The sequence below is a fragment of the Onychomys torridus genome, chromosome 3, assembly GCF_903995425.1.
Source record: "Onychomys torridus chromosome 3, mOncTor1.1, whole genome shotgun sequence".
Lineage (NCBI taxonomy): Eukaryota > Metazoa > Chordata > Mammalia > Rodentia > Cricetidae > Onychomys > Onychomys torridus.
In genome coordinates this window covers 60,402,255-60,415,058 of record NC_050445.1, presented here as the reverse complement: position 1 = coordinate 60,415,058, position 12,804 = coordinate 60,402,255, and the positions used below count along the sequence as shown (strand labels likewise).

At 41.6% G+C, this 12,804-nt stretch overlaps 1 protein-coding gene across 2 annotated transcripts in view; it reads left to right on the top strand.

Annotated features, from left to right (window-relative positions):
* The window catches only part of C1galt1 (core 1 synthase, glycoprotein-N-acetylgalactosamine 3-beta-galactosyltransferase 1), a 42,272-nt gene that overhangs the window by 19,148 nt on the left and 10,320 nt on the right, over positions 1–12,804 (top strand). For both annotated transcript variants that reach the window (XM_036182171.1, XM_036182172.1), the window contains exon 2: positions 10,205–10,441. In XM_036182171.1, the coding sequence (XP_036038064.1) occupies positions 10,205–10,441 (237 nt within the window). The remainder of the gene's footprint in view (positions 1–10,204; positions 10,442–12,804) is intronic.

Genomic DNA, 12,804 nt, shown 5'->3' with positions numbered 1-12,804 from the left:
AAACACTCTAACTGTTATGCTGGAACTCTCATCCAATAACTGATGGAAGTGGATGCAGAACTCCTCGTCCAGGCCCCAGGTGGAGCTCCAGGACTCCAACTGTCAAGAAAGAGGAGGGATTGTAAGAGTGTGAACTGTTGAGACCAAGATTGGAAAAAGCATGGGGACAAATAGCCAAACTAATGGAAACACATGAATTATGAACCAAAAGCTCTGGAGCCCCCAACTGGATCAAGCCCTCTGGATAAGTGAGACAGTTGACTAGCTTGAACTGTTTAGGAGGCACCCAGGCAGTGAGAAACGGACCTGTCCTTAGTGCATGAGCTGGCTGTTTGGAGCCTGGGGCATATGCGGGGACACTTTGCTCAGCCTGGAAGGAGGGGACTGGACCTGCCTGTACTGAATCTACCAGGTTGAGCTGAATGCCCAGTGGGAGTCTTTGCCCTGGAGGACATGGGAATGGAGGGGAGGGGTTGGGAGGAACGCGGGGGCGGTAAGGGGGAGGACAGGGGAACCCATGGCTGATATGTAAAATTAAAACACAAATATAATTTAAAAAAACATTCAAAAAAGGAAAATAGTTAGTTTTTAACTTTCCCTACCTCAAAATCATGGCAGCAGATGAAGCCAAAGGCCGCCATTCCTGCTCCTGGTGCTCATTCCTAACATGTAGTTCCTCCTGGTTTTCATGGAATGTAGCTGCCCTAACTGTGCCTGATACTGCATTGCCTGTGTATCTGCTGTAGAAGTTGCTAGAACATTTTCTTCCCAAAGCAGATTTCAAGCAGTGATCACCCAGTTCTGCCTTGAGGGATTGGCTTAAATGGCCCTCCAGTGACCTCACCTGGTATCTTTTGCTTAGTTCCCTTCCTTGTCTTACTCCCTTCCAAGTTTTTCCAGAGAATAGTTTCGTTGACTCTTAGGAGAAACTGGAGTCCAAAATGGTAAAGAGAGAGTTCATTTGAGTTGCTCCAAGTAGCAAATAAGGTGACACAGATTGAAATGTGCTCCTAAGGAATAGAAATTTCAAACAAGTTTTAAAGACAAAATCCCAGATAGGTGGAGGAATTATATCAGCTGTTTGCCAGAAGTTTTGTACTGGCAGAGAAGCAGTGTCCTGTAAAAAACGGGATTGGATAATTTAAAGAAAAAGAAATAGCAAGTTCTCATTAAAAGAGGAAAGAAAAAAAAGAAAGAAAATCTTGGGGTAGGGCTGGTGCCTGCCTGTAATCTCAGTCAGTACTTAGGACGTAGAGATAGGATTCCCCTCAGCTATACTGCATAGCAAGTTTGAGGCCGGCCTGCCCTGTGTGAGAGCCCTGTTCCAAACAAACAGGAATTCTTAAGAAAGGAAGAGATAGATGTGAGATGACCCAGGTGGGTCTCTGTAATAGTGGCATGATTCACTTGGATGAAACTTTAGATCTGAACCGTTAAACCACAGAATGGAACACACTGGATAACACCCAAGTTTATTTGACTCTCGGACAATGTATTTTATTACTTTATGATATTTATATTTTATATTCTGAGTTATGGTAATTGCCTTTTTAGATAAGTATGTATTTCACTTTGGCTTCATATTTAATATTGTCTTATTTAGGGATTTCTATTGCTGTGAAAAGACACCATGACCACGGAACACTTACAAGGAAAACATTTAACTGGGGTGGCTCACTTACAGTTTCAAAGGTTCAGTCCATTATCCACATGACATGACAGAGAGCTTAGTGGCATGCGGGCAAATGAGGGGCTGCAGTAGCTGAGAGTCCTACATCTTGCAGGTATCAGGAAGTCAACTGAAAGTCACATGAACAATCTCTAGGCAACATACTAAAATTCGTCTCCTCTGAAACCTCCCGAGTGAGTGAGTGCCCAGCAGTTCCTATACTCTCAGCACCTCTGTCTTCCATGCTCCTATTAGTATGACCCAGTAAGCAGTGCTCAAAGCATCCCACTGCTTTCAGAACCCAGACTAAAAAAATCCAAATTTCTCCAAACAAAAACATGGTCAGGCTTATCACAGCAATAACCCAGTCCCCGGCACCGACTTCTGTATTAGTTAGGGGTTTTAATTGCTGTGAAGAGACACCATGGCCACAGCAACTCTTATAAGGAAAACATTTAATTGGAGGGTTCTTGCTTACAGTTTCAGAGGTTCAGTCCCTTAAAATCATGAAGGGGAGCAGGGGGGCTTGCAGGCAGACATGGTGCTGGAACTGAGAGCGCTACATCTTGCAGCTAACGGGAAGTAAACTGACTTGCTAGGTGGTATCCTGAGCATAGGACACTTCAGAGCCTGCCTCTATAGAGACCCACTTCCTCCAGCAGGGCCACACCCACTCTAACAAAGCCCACCTCCTAGTAGTGCCACACTCCCTGTGAGATTAGGGGGGGCATTACATTCAAACTACCACAAATAATTGTTATATAAAATACCCTATCTGTAAAAAATTCTGTCCATGAATACCAATGCAGTTCTCATTTGAACAAACCTGTTGTAAAAAGACATCTATGAAGTGCTAGGGAGATGGTTCCATTGATAAAGTGCTTCCACGACACAGCAGTTTAGATCCCTAGCGTCCGGGTAAAAAGCCAGGCATGATGATGTGAAACTATAATCCTAGCACTGGGGAGGCAGAATTGGTCACTGGAGCCCAATGACCAGCTAATCTTGTTGAGTCAGTAAGCTCTAGGTTCATTGAGAAATCCTGACTCAAAAAGTAAGTTAGAGACAGCAGGCAGCAATCTCTGGAGCCCATGCACACGTCAGCATGCACATACATTCAGATGCCTGCTTGAACACACACACATGCATACAGCCTATAACATTAGAGCTAGTTCAGATAACTGTGATCCTAGAAGACAGCAAAGGAAATTTGATTGCTAACAGAAGTTAGATGTGTCAGTCATAGTATTATTGTTAGCCTTGGTGGACATTTGAAAATGGCATTGTGCCTTATAAGAAAATGTCTGTATTTCCAGAGAGAAGTATAGAGAATTTGATATGCAGGATTTATATTAACACTGAACTTCAATAAATGAAGTAGATGCCAGTTTTCTTTTAATTATAATACAATCTAGTAGGAGAAAGGATTTAGTTGAGCTCACAGTTTCAGGGCGGGGAAGGTTTGACAGCTTGGCACCCATGGCGTAGGGAGCTTGTTACGTCTCCCCAGGTTAGGAAACAGAGAGCCCAGGTAGGCCACCAATCCAAAAGGTTGCACAACTCCCAGACAGCATGCCAGCTGGGGAGCAAGTGCTGAAACCCAGGAGCCCAGAAGGGCACACTTTCCATTCAAATCGTTTTTCCAGACAGGGTTTCTCTGGGTAGCTTTGGAGCCTGCCCTGGATCTCCACTCTGTAGACCAGGCTGGTCTCGAACTCACTGAGAACCACCTGGCTCTGCCTCCCGAGTGCAGGATTAAAGGCGTGTGCCGCCTCCGCCCCTCTTCAAATCTTAACATGATCTGACATATTAATGCAGAGGTACTACTATCAGGTTTTATGTTGCTATGAAGATCATAGAAAATAAGGTATAACACAGTGGCCTTTGTAAAGTATCACCATGTAAGAGTCATCTCAATTTTAAAAGGAAAGTATGAGAGAAAAATAAAGATGTATAATCACTTTAATGTGACGTGAAGAAAGAGGTATATTGTGAATATGTAATTGTGCACATGAATATAGTAATTTCAAATACTAAGGTAAAAGTTTGGCAAGATGCAACATTTAAAGTACTTGAAGGAACAAAAGACAGTAGGGTCTTAGGGACTGTGTTATCCAGAGGGATTCTGAAAGCCTGAGAATTGGATGAGGACTTTGTCTCACAGTAAAATTAGGCATTGCAGCCCTGGTGAGGGAGTGCTAGCCATCTGATGTGCCTGAAAACTGAGCATAGCAGAAGAGATACATTGATAAGTGTAACTCAGATATTGTGAGTTCCATTCCAGACCTGCGCAATAAGGCAAATATCACACCATAAAATGAATCAAAAAGTTTTGGTTTCTCAGGATATGTTAGATTTACATAGTGCTGTAATTGAGCAACAACATTGTCTTTTAAAAGTATATGCAGTGATTAAAAATAAAAGTTCATTGCTAGGAAACCTCAGCAGTCTCATAAGCCCTCAGTGAGTCCTATCCTCAGTGAAAGGAGGATTCCTGATGATGCACTGATGGGGGGAGGTTGCTGAAGGTTAAGGCAGGGGTCACATGACCATTTCTGAAAGCAAACTGACAGGAAGATCGCCACATCCGGTGGCACTGTCACAGGGAAGCTGTGGGATAGTGATTGGTGCTTACTGGGTTTCCCTCCAAATTGTGCTGAGCCCTCTCCGAGCTCTGCCATGCTTTCTCAGCTGTTTATGGATGTTCTGAATCTTGTGTTGTCATTTGAGCAGTGTTTACTGTCGCCGTCAGGATTGATTTCCATCTCTAGAAACCACTCTGTGCCCTTCCGTAAAAATTAACTCTAGAAACCACTCCGTGCCCTTCCGTAAAAATTAACTCTAGAAACCACTCCGTGCCCTTCCGTAAAAATTAACTCCTTAGGTATTGAAGTTTTGTGATGAAATTCTAGTCACTCAGCCACATATTTGGACTTCATTTCCAGTTCTAATATGAAATCTCAGCAACCTCTGTCCACACTTCTAGTTCTCTTGCTACCCCTACCATAGCTATAGTCGCTGCCTCCACTGGCCTTGAATTTCTTGGAATTCACAAATCACAGATGTTCATATTTGCATTGAGAATGTCGAATCCCTAATCCTTTTCAGGTGGTTTTCCGTTTCTTTTGGCCAGATCCATCAGGTGAATCACTGTCTAAAGCGGGTGCACTCTTTTTTTTTTTTTTTTTTGGTTTTTTGAGACAGGGTTTCTCTGTGTAGCTTTGCACCATTCTTGGAACTCGCTTTGTAGACCAGGCTGGCCTCAAACCCACAGAGATCCACGTGGCTCTGCTCCCGAGTGCTGGGATTAAAGGCGTGCGCCACCACTGCCCGGCCACAGGTGTACTCTTAAAAAAAATCTATGTCCTAAATAAGATTTGAAGCTCCTCATTGACCCCAGGCTTCAGGATGGATGCTGTGTTAGCAGGTGTGATTTACATGACTTTCTCTATCTCTATCTCTAGACTTATAAGCCAACCTCTGCCAGCTTTATATTTTTCTTCTGTACCTTCTTCATCTCTGGCCTTTATAGAATTAAGTTAGGGCCTTGCTCTCAAATAGGCTTTGGCTTTCGGCATACCATAGTTAACCTTCCATCCAGTTCATCAAAATATCCCCTGTCATCAGAGGAGCTGTTTAATCCTCTTGTCATTCAAGTGTACACAGCAATAGCAATGCCAATATGCTTCTAGAACTTTCCTTTGCTTTTACTATTTAGCTAGTTGGCATAAAAAACATAGTTGGATATGCCATTTCTACTAAGCATTTCCAGCTTTTGATTTAAGCTAATAAGAGTCTAGAGTGTGTATTTCACTTGAACACTTAAGATATGTTGTAAGATTAGTATTTGACCTAATTTCAGTATTGTATCCTAGAAAAGGGGGCAAATGGAGAACCGGGAGTTAGTGATTCAATCAGAATACGTAGAAGCTTTATTAGGTTCACGATCTCATAAAAGTGTGTTTCATGGTGTCCCAAAACAGTAGAGATGCTGATAGCAAAGGTCACTGATTACAGAGCACCACAATATGTAATAACAGTGAGTCATCCCCGGAACCCTAGCCATTTGGAATGCCAAGACTACTGGATCACACATTCAGGATACAGACAGTTACAGACCAGCCTGGGCTACTAAGTGAGACTGTCTTAAAATAAGAAGTGAAAGGGCTTACCTGGCGTGCGTGAGGCCTTCAGTTCAGCTCCTAGCAGTGCTCCCTCTATTTTTGTGTCCCGGAATCGAGGGCATGACTGAATTGTGACAGTGATACAAAGTGAGCAGATGCTTTCGGAAAAATAGACTCCTCATTCACTGCAGGATGGTCACAGCCTTCAATTTGTCAAGACTACGATGCCTGCAAAGGCAGTACCACAGGATACACTTGGGTCTACAGGGAGTAAAAAAAAACCAAACTTCTACAAGGGATTAAAGACTTGTGAGTACCCGTGTGAGGAGACTATGGTGTGATTCCTACAGAATGTGGAGGAAGAGGTGTGCCGACTCAAGATGCACTGTCTCTATGAAAGCAGCAGGTATTCCGGAGCCTGCCGGAATCACAGCTGCAGCACCAGTTAGCGCCCAGGGGGGCGCACTAGTGACTGAGTTCCAGCTGGCAGACTGCAGCAGGAGTGAAGAGTAGGAGAGCTGATAAGATGACTGCTGATGAACTTGGAGTCCGGGTTCAGAGAGATCCGAGATGAAGCAAAGAAACAGTGAGCTCAGAACAAACACTTACTAAATGCAACTAATAAAGTTGAGTGTGAGCAGATGTGAGCATACACATTTCCACATTCCTCACAGAAAAAAATGCTGTCTATAGTTCAGATAGATGTTACAAAACTATGTTTTGATAATTTTCTGTGTCTTATAAAAGGTTCATTTATTTGGAGAAAGATCATTCTAAATATTTCACTTCTTTAGATTAATTTCATTTCCATTTTTTTACAATTCAAATAAATAGAATTTACATGTTAAATCTTTGAAACTGCATGACCAGTGTAATCTCAGTTCTTTAAAACTGTACCAAAGTGGTTAAGAGTCAGAATCCTTGCTTCAGTTTGCTAATGTGGTGGACAGTGCTACTGACCTGTCTGCATTCATCTGTAACATGCAAACACTACTCTCAGATTATCTGTAAAAGCTCTTACCATGTTTCGCACGTCTTTATGTGTGTGGATGTTCACACATACATGTGTGCCATGGCACATACGTGGAGTCAGGACAACTTGCCCAAGTCAGTTCTCCCTTCCGCCATGCAGGTCTCCGGAATCGAACACAGGTTGCTAGGCTTGGCAGCAAGCACCTTTACTCAGCCTCTTTGCCTTCTCCATATGAAGTTGTTATTATGTAATATTTCTGATGTGTTTGCCATAGTACTTCTCCTATCTCCTGATATTATAGTTATAGATCTATAACCATCCTTACCAAATGTTAGTGGTGTTATTTCTGAGTAGTGAGGTTTATACAAATCTATATTAGTTGAATTTTTTTCAGACAAATAATACAAAGCTCTCTAAAATCAAGAGGAATTTTAATTCTCTCTCTCTCTCTCTCTCTCTCTCTCTTTTTTTTTTTTTTTTTGCATCTGAGGTCACAATTGATAGACCTGGAGATCTGAGTTTTTAAAATGTTCTTCACGTGATTCTGATGATGTGTGGGGCTTAGAAGGCACTTGGCATTGACAACTCGTCCCACCCAAGCAAACACCCATAGTGTGCATGATGATTGAGCAATGTCTGCTTCTGGTCTAGTCTCCTGCAGTACGAGGACTGTGAAGAATCTGAGACAGTGGACATTATTTTATCAGAAATTGAACTGGGCTTTGGGGATGCATTCCACCTTCACGAGGTGGCTGCTTTATTTCAGGACAGGAAAGAAAATAGTTCACAAATAGTCGTAAAGGCAGGAGTCCTTGAAATTGGAAGGAGGACATCAACAAGGAGGAGCCAGCATATGCTGACTGATGGTGCTCTGAGAAGAGTTAAGTGGGGATGGCAGGCATCAGAGAGCATTCCCCAAAATTTTTAAATTGGAAACAAATTATAAAACACCACCAACAAGTGTTTCTCTGCACCTCTTCTGGAAAGATGTTAACTGAGTTTTGCTTAGCTTTATTGCCGCCTCAACTGTTTTCTTTCTGAATCAGTGTAGTCAGCCTTCTATATCCATGCATTCCACATCCATAAATTGAACCAACCATAGATTAAAACCAGGGGATAAATGCAGATGTAGTGAACATATACAGATGCTTTTCTTGTTCTTATTTCCTAAGCAATACAGTATAAAAACTATAAAAGCATATCATTTAGATTGTATTCAACATTGTGGGTTCTTTAAATATGCTGAGAGTTCAATAGGAGGATTTGTTGTATCCAAGTACCTTTCCATTTTCTATAAAGGACTTAGCCATTTATGGATTTGGGTATTCCTGAAGAGTCCTGGACCAGTTTCCCCACTGAGAGGGAAGAACAACCATAACTGTCCAGAGGAGAGCTGTGCCAAACACCTGGCTCACCTGTCTTGACTTCTTTCTTCTTGCTGTCCCAGTTCTCACTGACTCACTGGTTTGCCAGTGTCTCCAGACAGTCTGCTGTGCTTCGTTCATTTTCCTCATGTGCATTGATTAATGTAGATGAGGAGCCTAGTCAAGCATTCTGTAAATACAGTGGTGGAGCTTTTTTAGTTTTGTGGTTGTGATGCGGTGATTATTGGCTTTTGCATCTTGATTTAACAAAACACTGACTTGTAGGTTCATCTCCCTGTATGCTTGTTCTTCCTGTGAGTGGTGATTGAAAATATGAGGAATGTGATGATAGATAAAACACTGACTTTTCTTAACCAGGTAGATCTGGGTGCAAATCTCTGCTTTGTACCTGTGCTAACCATTTACATAAAATGGAAAGGTATTTGCATATGACACCTAACGACTTCTCGTGTTATCATTGGAATATATTGTATTGTGTTGGAAATAGTGTCAAGAACAAGCCTGTATTACCTGTTGACTTTTAAAGATTGTGTGTGTGTGTGTGTGTGTGTGTGTGTGTGTCTGTCTGTCTGTCTGTCTGTGTGTCTGTCTGTCTGCGTGTCTGTGTGTATGCATGAAGGCCAGGAAAGGGCATCAGATTCCACAGAGTCAAATTACAAGTACCCAGCTTGTTACATGGGTGCTGAACTCTGATTTTCATGATTATGCAGCAAGGTCTCTTAACTGTTGAACTATTTCCCAAGCTTGACTTTTTAAATTTTCTATTTTCTTGTCTAAAAATGGACATTTTGAGAATGGAAACTGAAATTATATGTGGATAGTACCTAGCATATGATACATGCTTAGCATTTAAAATTTTTTCTTGGCAAATGGGAGGAAATTATATACTTAAGGCCACCCTCACTGGTTGTTAGCAAACTTAAAAAGTAACTTGGTTGGGAAGTAGTTCAGTGGGTATTCTTTGAGCCCCTGATGGTCTAGGCACCATACTAAGTCTGATGATATTCAGATGCCCTGCAGGACTTGGTAAGCCAGTGGGTTAACAGTGAGAGACTTGAGCAGCCAGGGTCTACATCCAGCAATGCTATGAAACAAGTCTTTGGAGTCAGAGCCAACAGACTTCTGTTAAGGGTAAAGCTTCGTTGGGTGTGTTTCTTCTATTGCAGCCATTCAGCTGATTTGGAACCAGCCACAATTAGCATACACAGGAGTGGAGGGATGGGCATGGATGCATTTAGATAAAACTTCATTTGCAAAAGCAAGAACCTATGGCCATTCCCTACCCACCCAGGCTGGATGGCTTTTACACTTTTTTTTTTAATTGTTGATAATTTATTATCTGTAGTAGCATAGCACACAGACTGAGTATTAATTACTCAGAATTATGTTTCTGTAGAAATGGGTAAGGATATAGGCCATTCTGTGGCGGACTACATGCATTTAATTGTCCTACTGTTTTAGATTGTTCATCTCAGGCCGCTCACTTTGTTTCTGCAAATGCTCAGTCTCCTTGTCATGGAGCTCATCTTCATGGTGTTTCTTCAAGACAGCCAGTTGTTCTCTAGTCTTCTCTCCCCAAAGGCCCCACCGGCTTCTCAGATGGAACTGGTGATCCTGTCCAGGCTCTCCAACTCAGAGAAACATGGCTTTACATGTTTCAAGAACAGGATGAAACAGAGACAGTCTGTAGCTCACAAAGCCTGAAGAAGCATTTTTGATTTCTAGTTCTTCACAGAATTTGCTAACTCCGCATTGGAGAATAGAGTAAGTGATGATTGCTACAAAAGTTGACAGCCATGGAGGATCCTTGGCTCTGTGCCAACATTAGTGGGTCCACCTAGACTTGCTCAGGATTGTTCACAGAGGTCTGTGAATGCAGCATAGGCGAGGAAACGGTAATACTACTACAAATATTTTCTTACACAAGGTGCCGACTTCCCATGAAAACTAAACCTCAGAATTTTTGTCTTGATAATGTCGATTGCTTTATAATTTTATAACAGGATGCTAATTTTTAAATTATTATTTATTCCTTTTTTCTTTTTTTTTACAGAAATACACTCTCGGGAAATGGCCTCTAAATCTTGGGTGAATTTTTTAACCTTCCTCTGTGGATCAGCTATAGGATTTTTTTTATGTTCTCAACTATTCAGTAATTTGTTGGGAGAACAGGGTGACACTCAGCCTAATCTGCTTCATAATGATCCTCATGCTAGACATTCGGATGATAATGGACAGAGTCACCCCAAGGGACAAGTGAACTTCAATGCAGACTCTAGCCAACATAAAGGTAAGGTGTGTGTTGTAACTGTGTGATGTATCTGTTGAGTGTGCTGGGAAGCTACGCAAATCTCAGTATACCGCTGTCTACACCTGTCAGTTGAAGTGAGCTCATTGTGTCAGGTATTAAGGTGATTTTTGATCTGTTTGCCTTGGGAGAGAAACTCAAGATTTATTTAAGAAGTTAATTTTAAATTAGTTTTAAATGGAAGTGGTTCATAATAACCATGTTATAGAGAAAGACATGAGTTTGGGGAAATTTTTCTTTAGGGTCAGTTTTGTTATGATTTATATGAACTGTCTGGTTTCTGTTACCCTAGAGAAACACATAAGATGTGTATATCTTAATTTACATTTTGTCAGTGGTTAACTAATCATTTTTCTTTTTGAGGGTCAAAGAGGGGTAGAAAGTAAGTGTACACTACAGGAGTTTTCTCCTGGTTCTTCGCACTGAAACTAGACTTTTTCAGTGGAGTCCTCTGTGTATCCCTTGAATGTTGGTTTCTCTGTGTTTCTGTTCTTTAGCTCTGTCTGTATGATGTCACCAGTTCTTGAAACTTTCATTCCTGCCTTTTCCTAACTGAGTTTATCTTCAGCCTGTTTCCAGATAATGAGAGAAGACATTATTAACACAATACAAACATCTCTGCAACTGATTTATTTGGCAGAACAGAATACAGGTAGCTTAGAAGTGATTGGAATTGCAAGATGGAAAAGCTCTCTCCAGTTGAGAGTTGGTTCTTTTATCTTCTTAGTAGTAAATTGTGTCTTTCTACCTCTCATACATAGATTAGGGGTTGTGCGTTATCAATTAATGCTACATATACGAGGTGTAGCAGATTGTCATGGTACATGACTTCATGCACAGTGATCCAGTGGTGCTCTGTGTTGCTACAGACCAGTTTACTTGCTGTGTACTACTCTGTTGCCCAGCTCCCTGTCTTCAGATCGTTAGAGGGCTGTGCTGAACCTTACTGTGTGCACATGTATCTGAAAATATCTGTTACCTTCCTAGGCCATAGAATGTGGGTAATGCTAAACATTTCCTGACCCCGCTGTCAGTGTGTAAATTAAATGCTGTTTTCTTGTTCTCTCCTTATTTTATCCAACAACTGGTGGTGTGAGCCAGAACTATGAAACTGGGGGACATACTTATTTTTCTTATCTCAGTTGGTTCCAGTTCTTACTGAATTGCCCTTTTCCAAGATCTCTTGCTCTTAGTCCAAGTGTGTTTTCCCTAAGTCAGGCTTGCAGCTACCTGCACATCCTTCTACTTGATCCAGTCTCCCCATGCCTTTTCTTCTAGTGAGCTTTTCCTGAGGACCCTGTCCTGCATCACTTTTAGTGCCGCAGCATTTCTCCACTTCTCTGTTTTGCCCACATTCTTAGATCACTGTTCTCATTTAGTAGTCCCCACATTTTCTTTTCCCTCAGCACACAGAACTCTTCGAACATACATACATCTGTCCAACTGGCTGGAGAGATGGCTCAGTGGTTAAGAGCACTAGCTGTTTTTTCCCTAGGGCCTGGGTTTGATTTCCAGCACCCAAATCGAGGTCTACAACAGGTTGTACCTCCATTTCCAGAGGGATCTGATACCCTCTTCTGGCCTCCATGGGCACTTTATGCCATGTGCATTACAGACAAACACACAGACAAAAAACCCAAACATTTAAAATAAATACATCTTTTTCAAAAATAAGCCCATGTCACGGCATTTCTTACCGTGTGACAGTTACTGGTTTACTTGTGAAGTTCCCTGCTAAACTGAATTCTGCTCTGGGAAGAAATGTTCTTGTTCATATTTCTACTTCTGTGCTAGCACATTTATTAGAACAAAAGAACTAATGAAAAGACTGAAAGGATCCACCAGATCCCAGCTGTGGGAGTAAGCTGTCTTGTCCTACACATACCATTTTTGCCGTCCACTTTGGTGTGTCTGGGACTAAGAGATTAATTCTTAGTTCCATGAGCAGTGGCTGCTTTCCAACTACAGATTGTAGAGTTGCCTGCTCTGGACTGAGTTCTTGGTATTCCATGGCATGAGAATTCTTTCATGCCACCTCACCTTTTCTTCTGTTCTTTTTCAGTCAGTTAACTATTTTACCCTACTTCATTGTTAATCTTTTATAGGACCAAGGCTTCAACAATTAATTGACCTTTCCCCTAAAAGTGTTGGACCTTCTTAGGATTAACTAGAGCTTTCTCTTCAGATTGTATAAATCTTTCATCTTTAACTAGAGCTTTCTTATCGAGTGTGGCTTATAGATTCATAGTGGTCTGTAACTAAGTAAGTGTTGAAATCAGGAGTAAAACTTTGCCAACTAATTTTGTCTAGATCTAAAAGTAGAGATTCAGTGCTTGTATTTTACA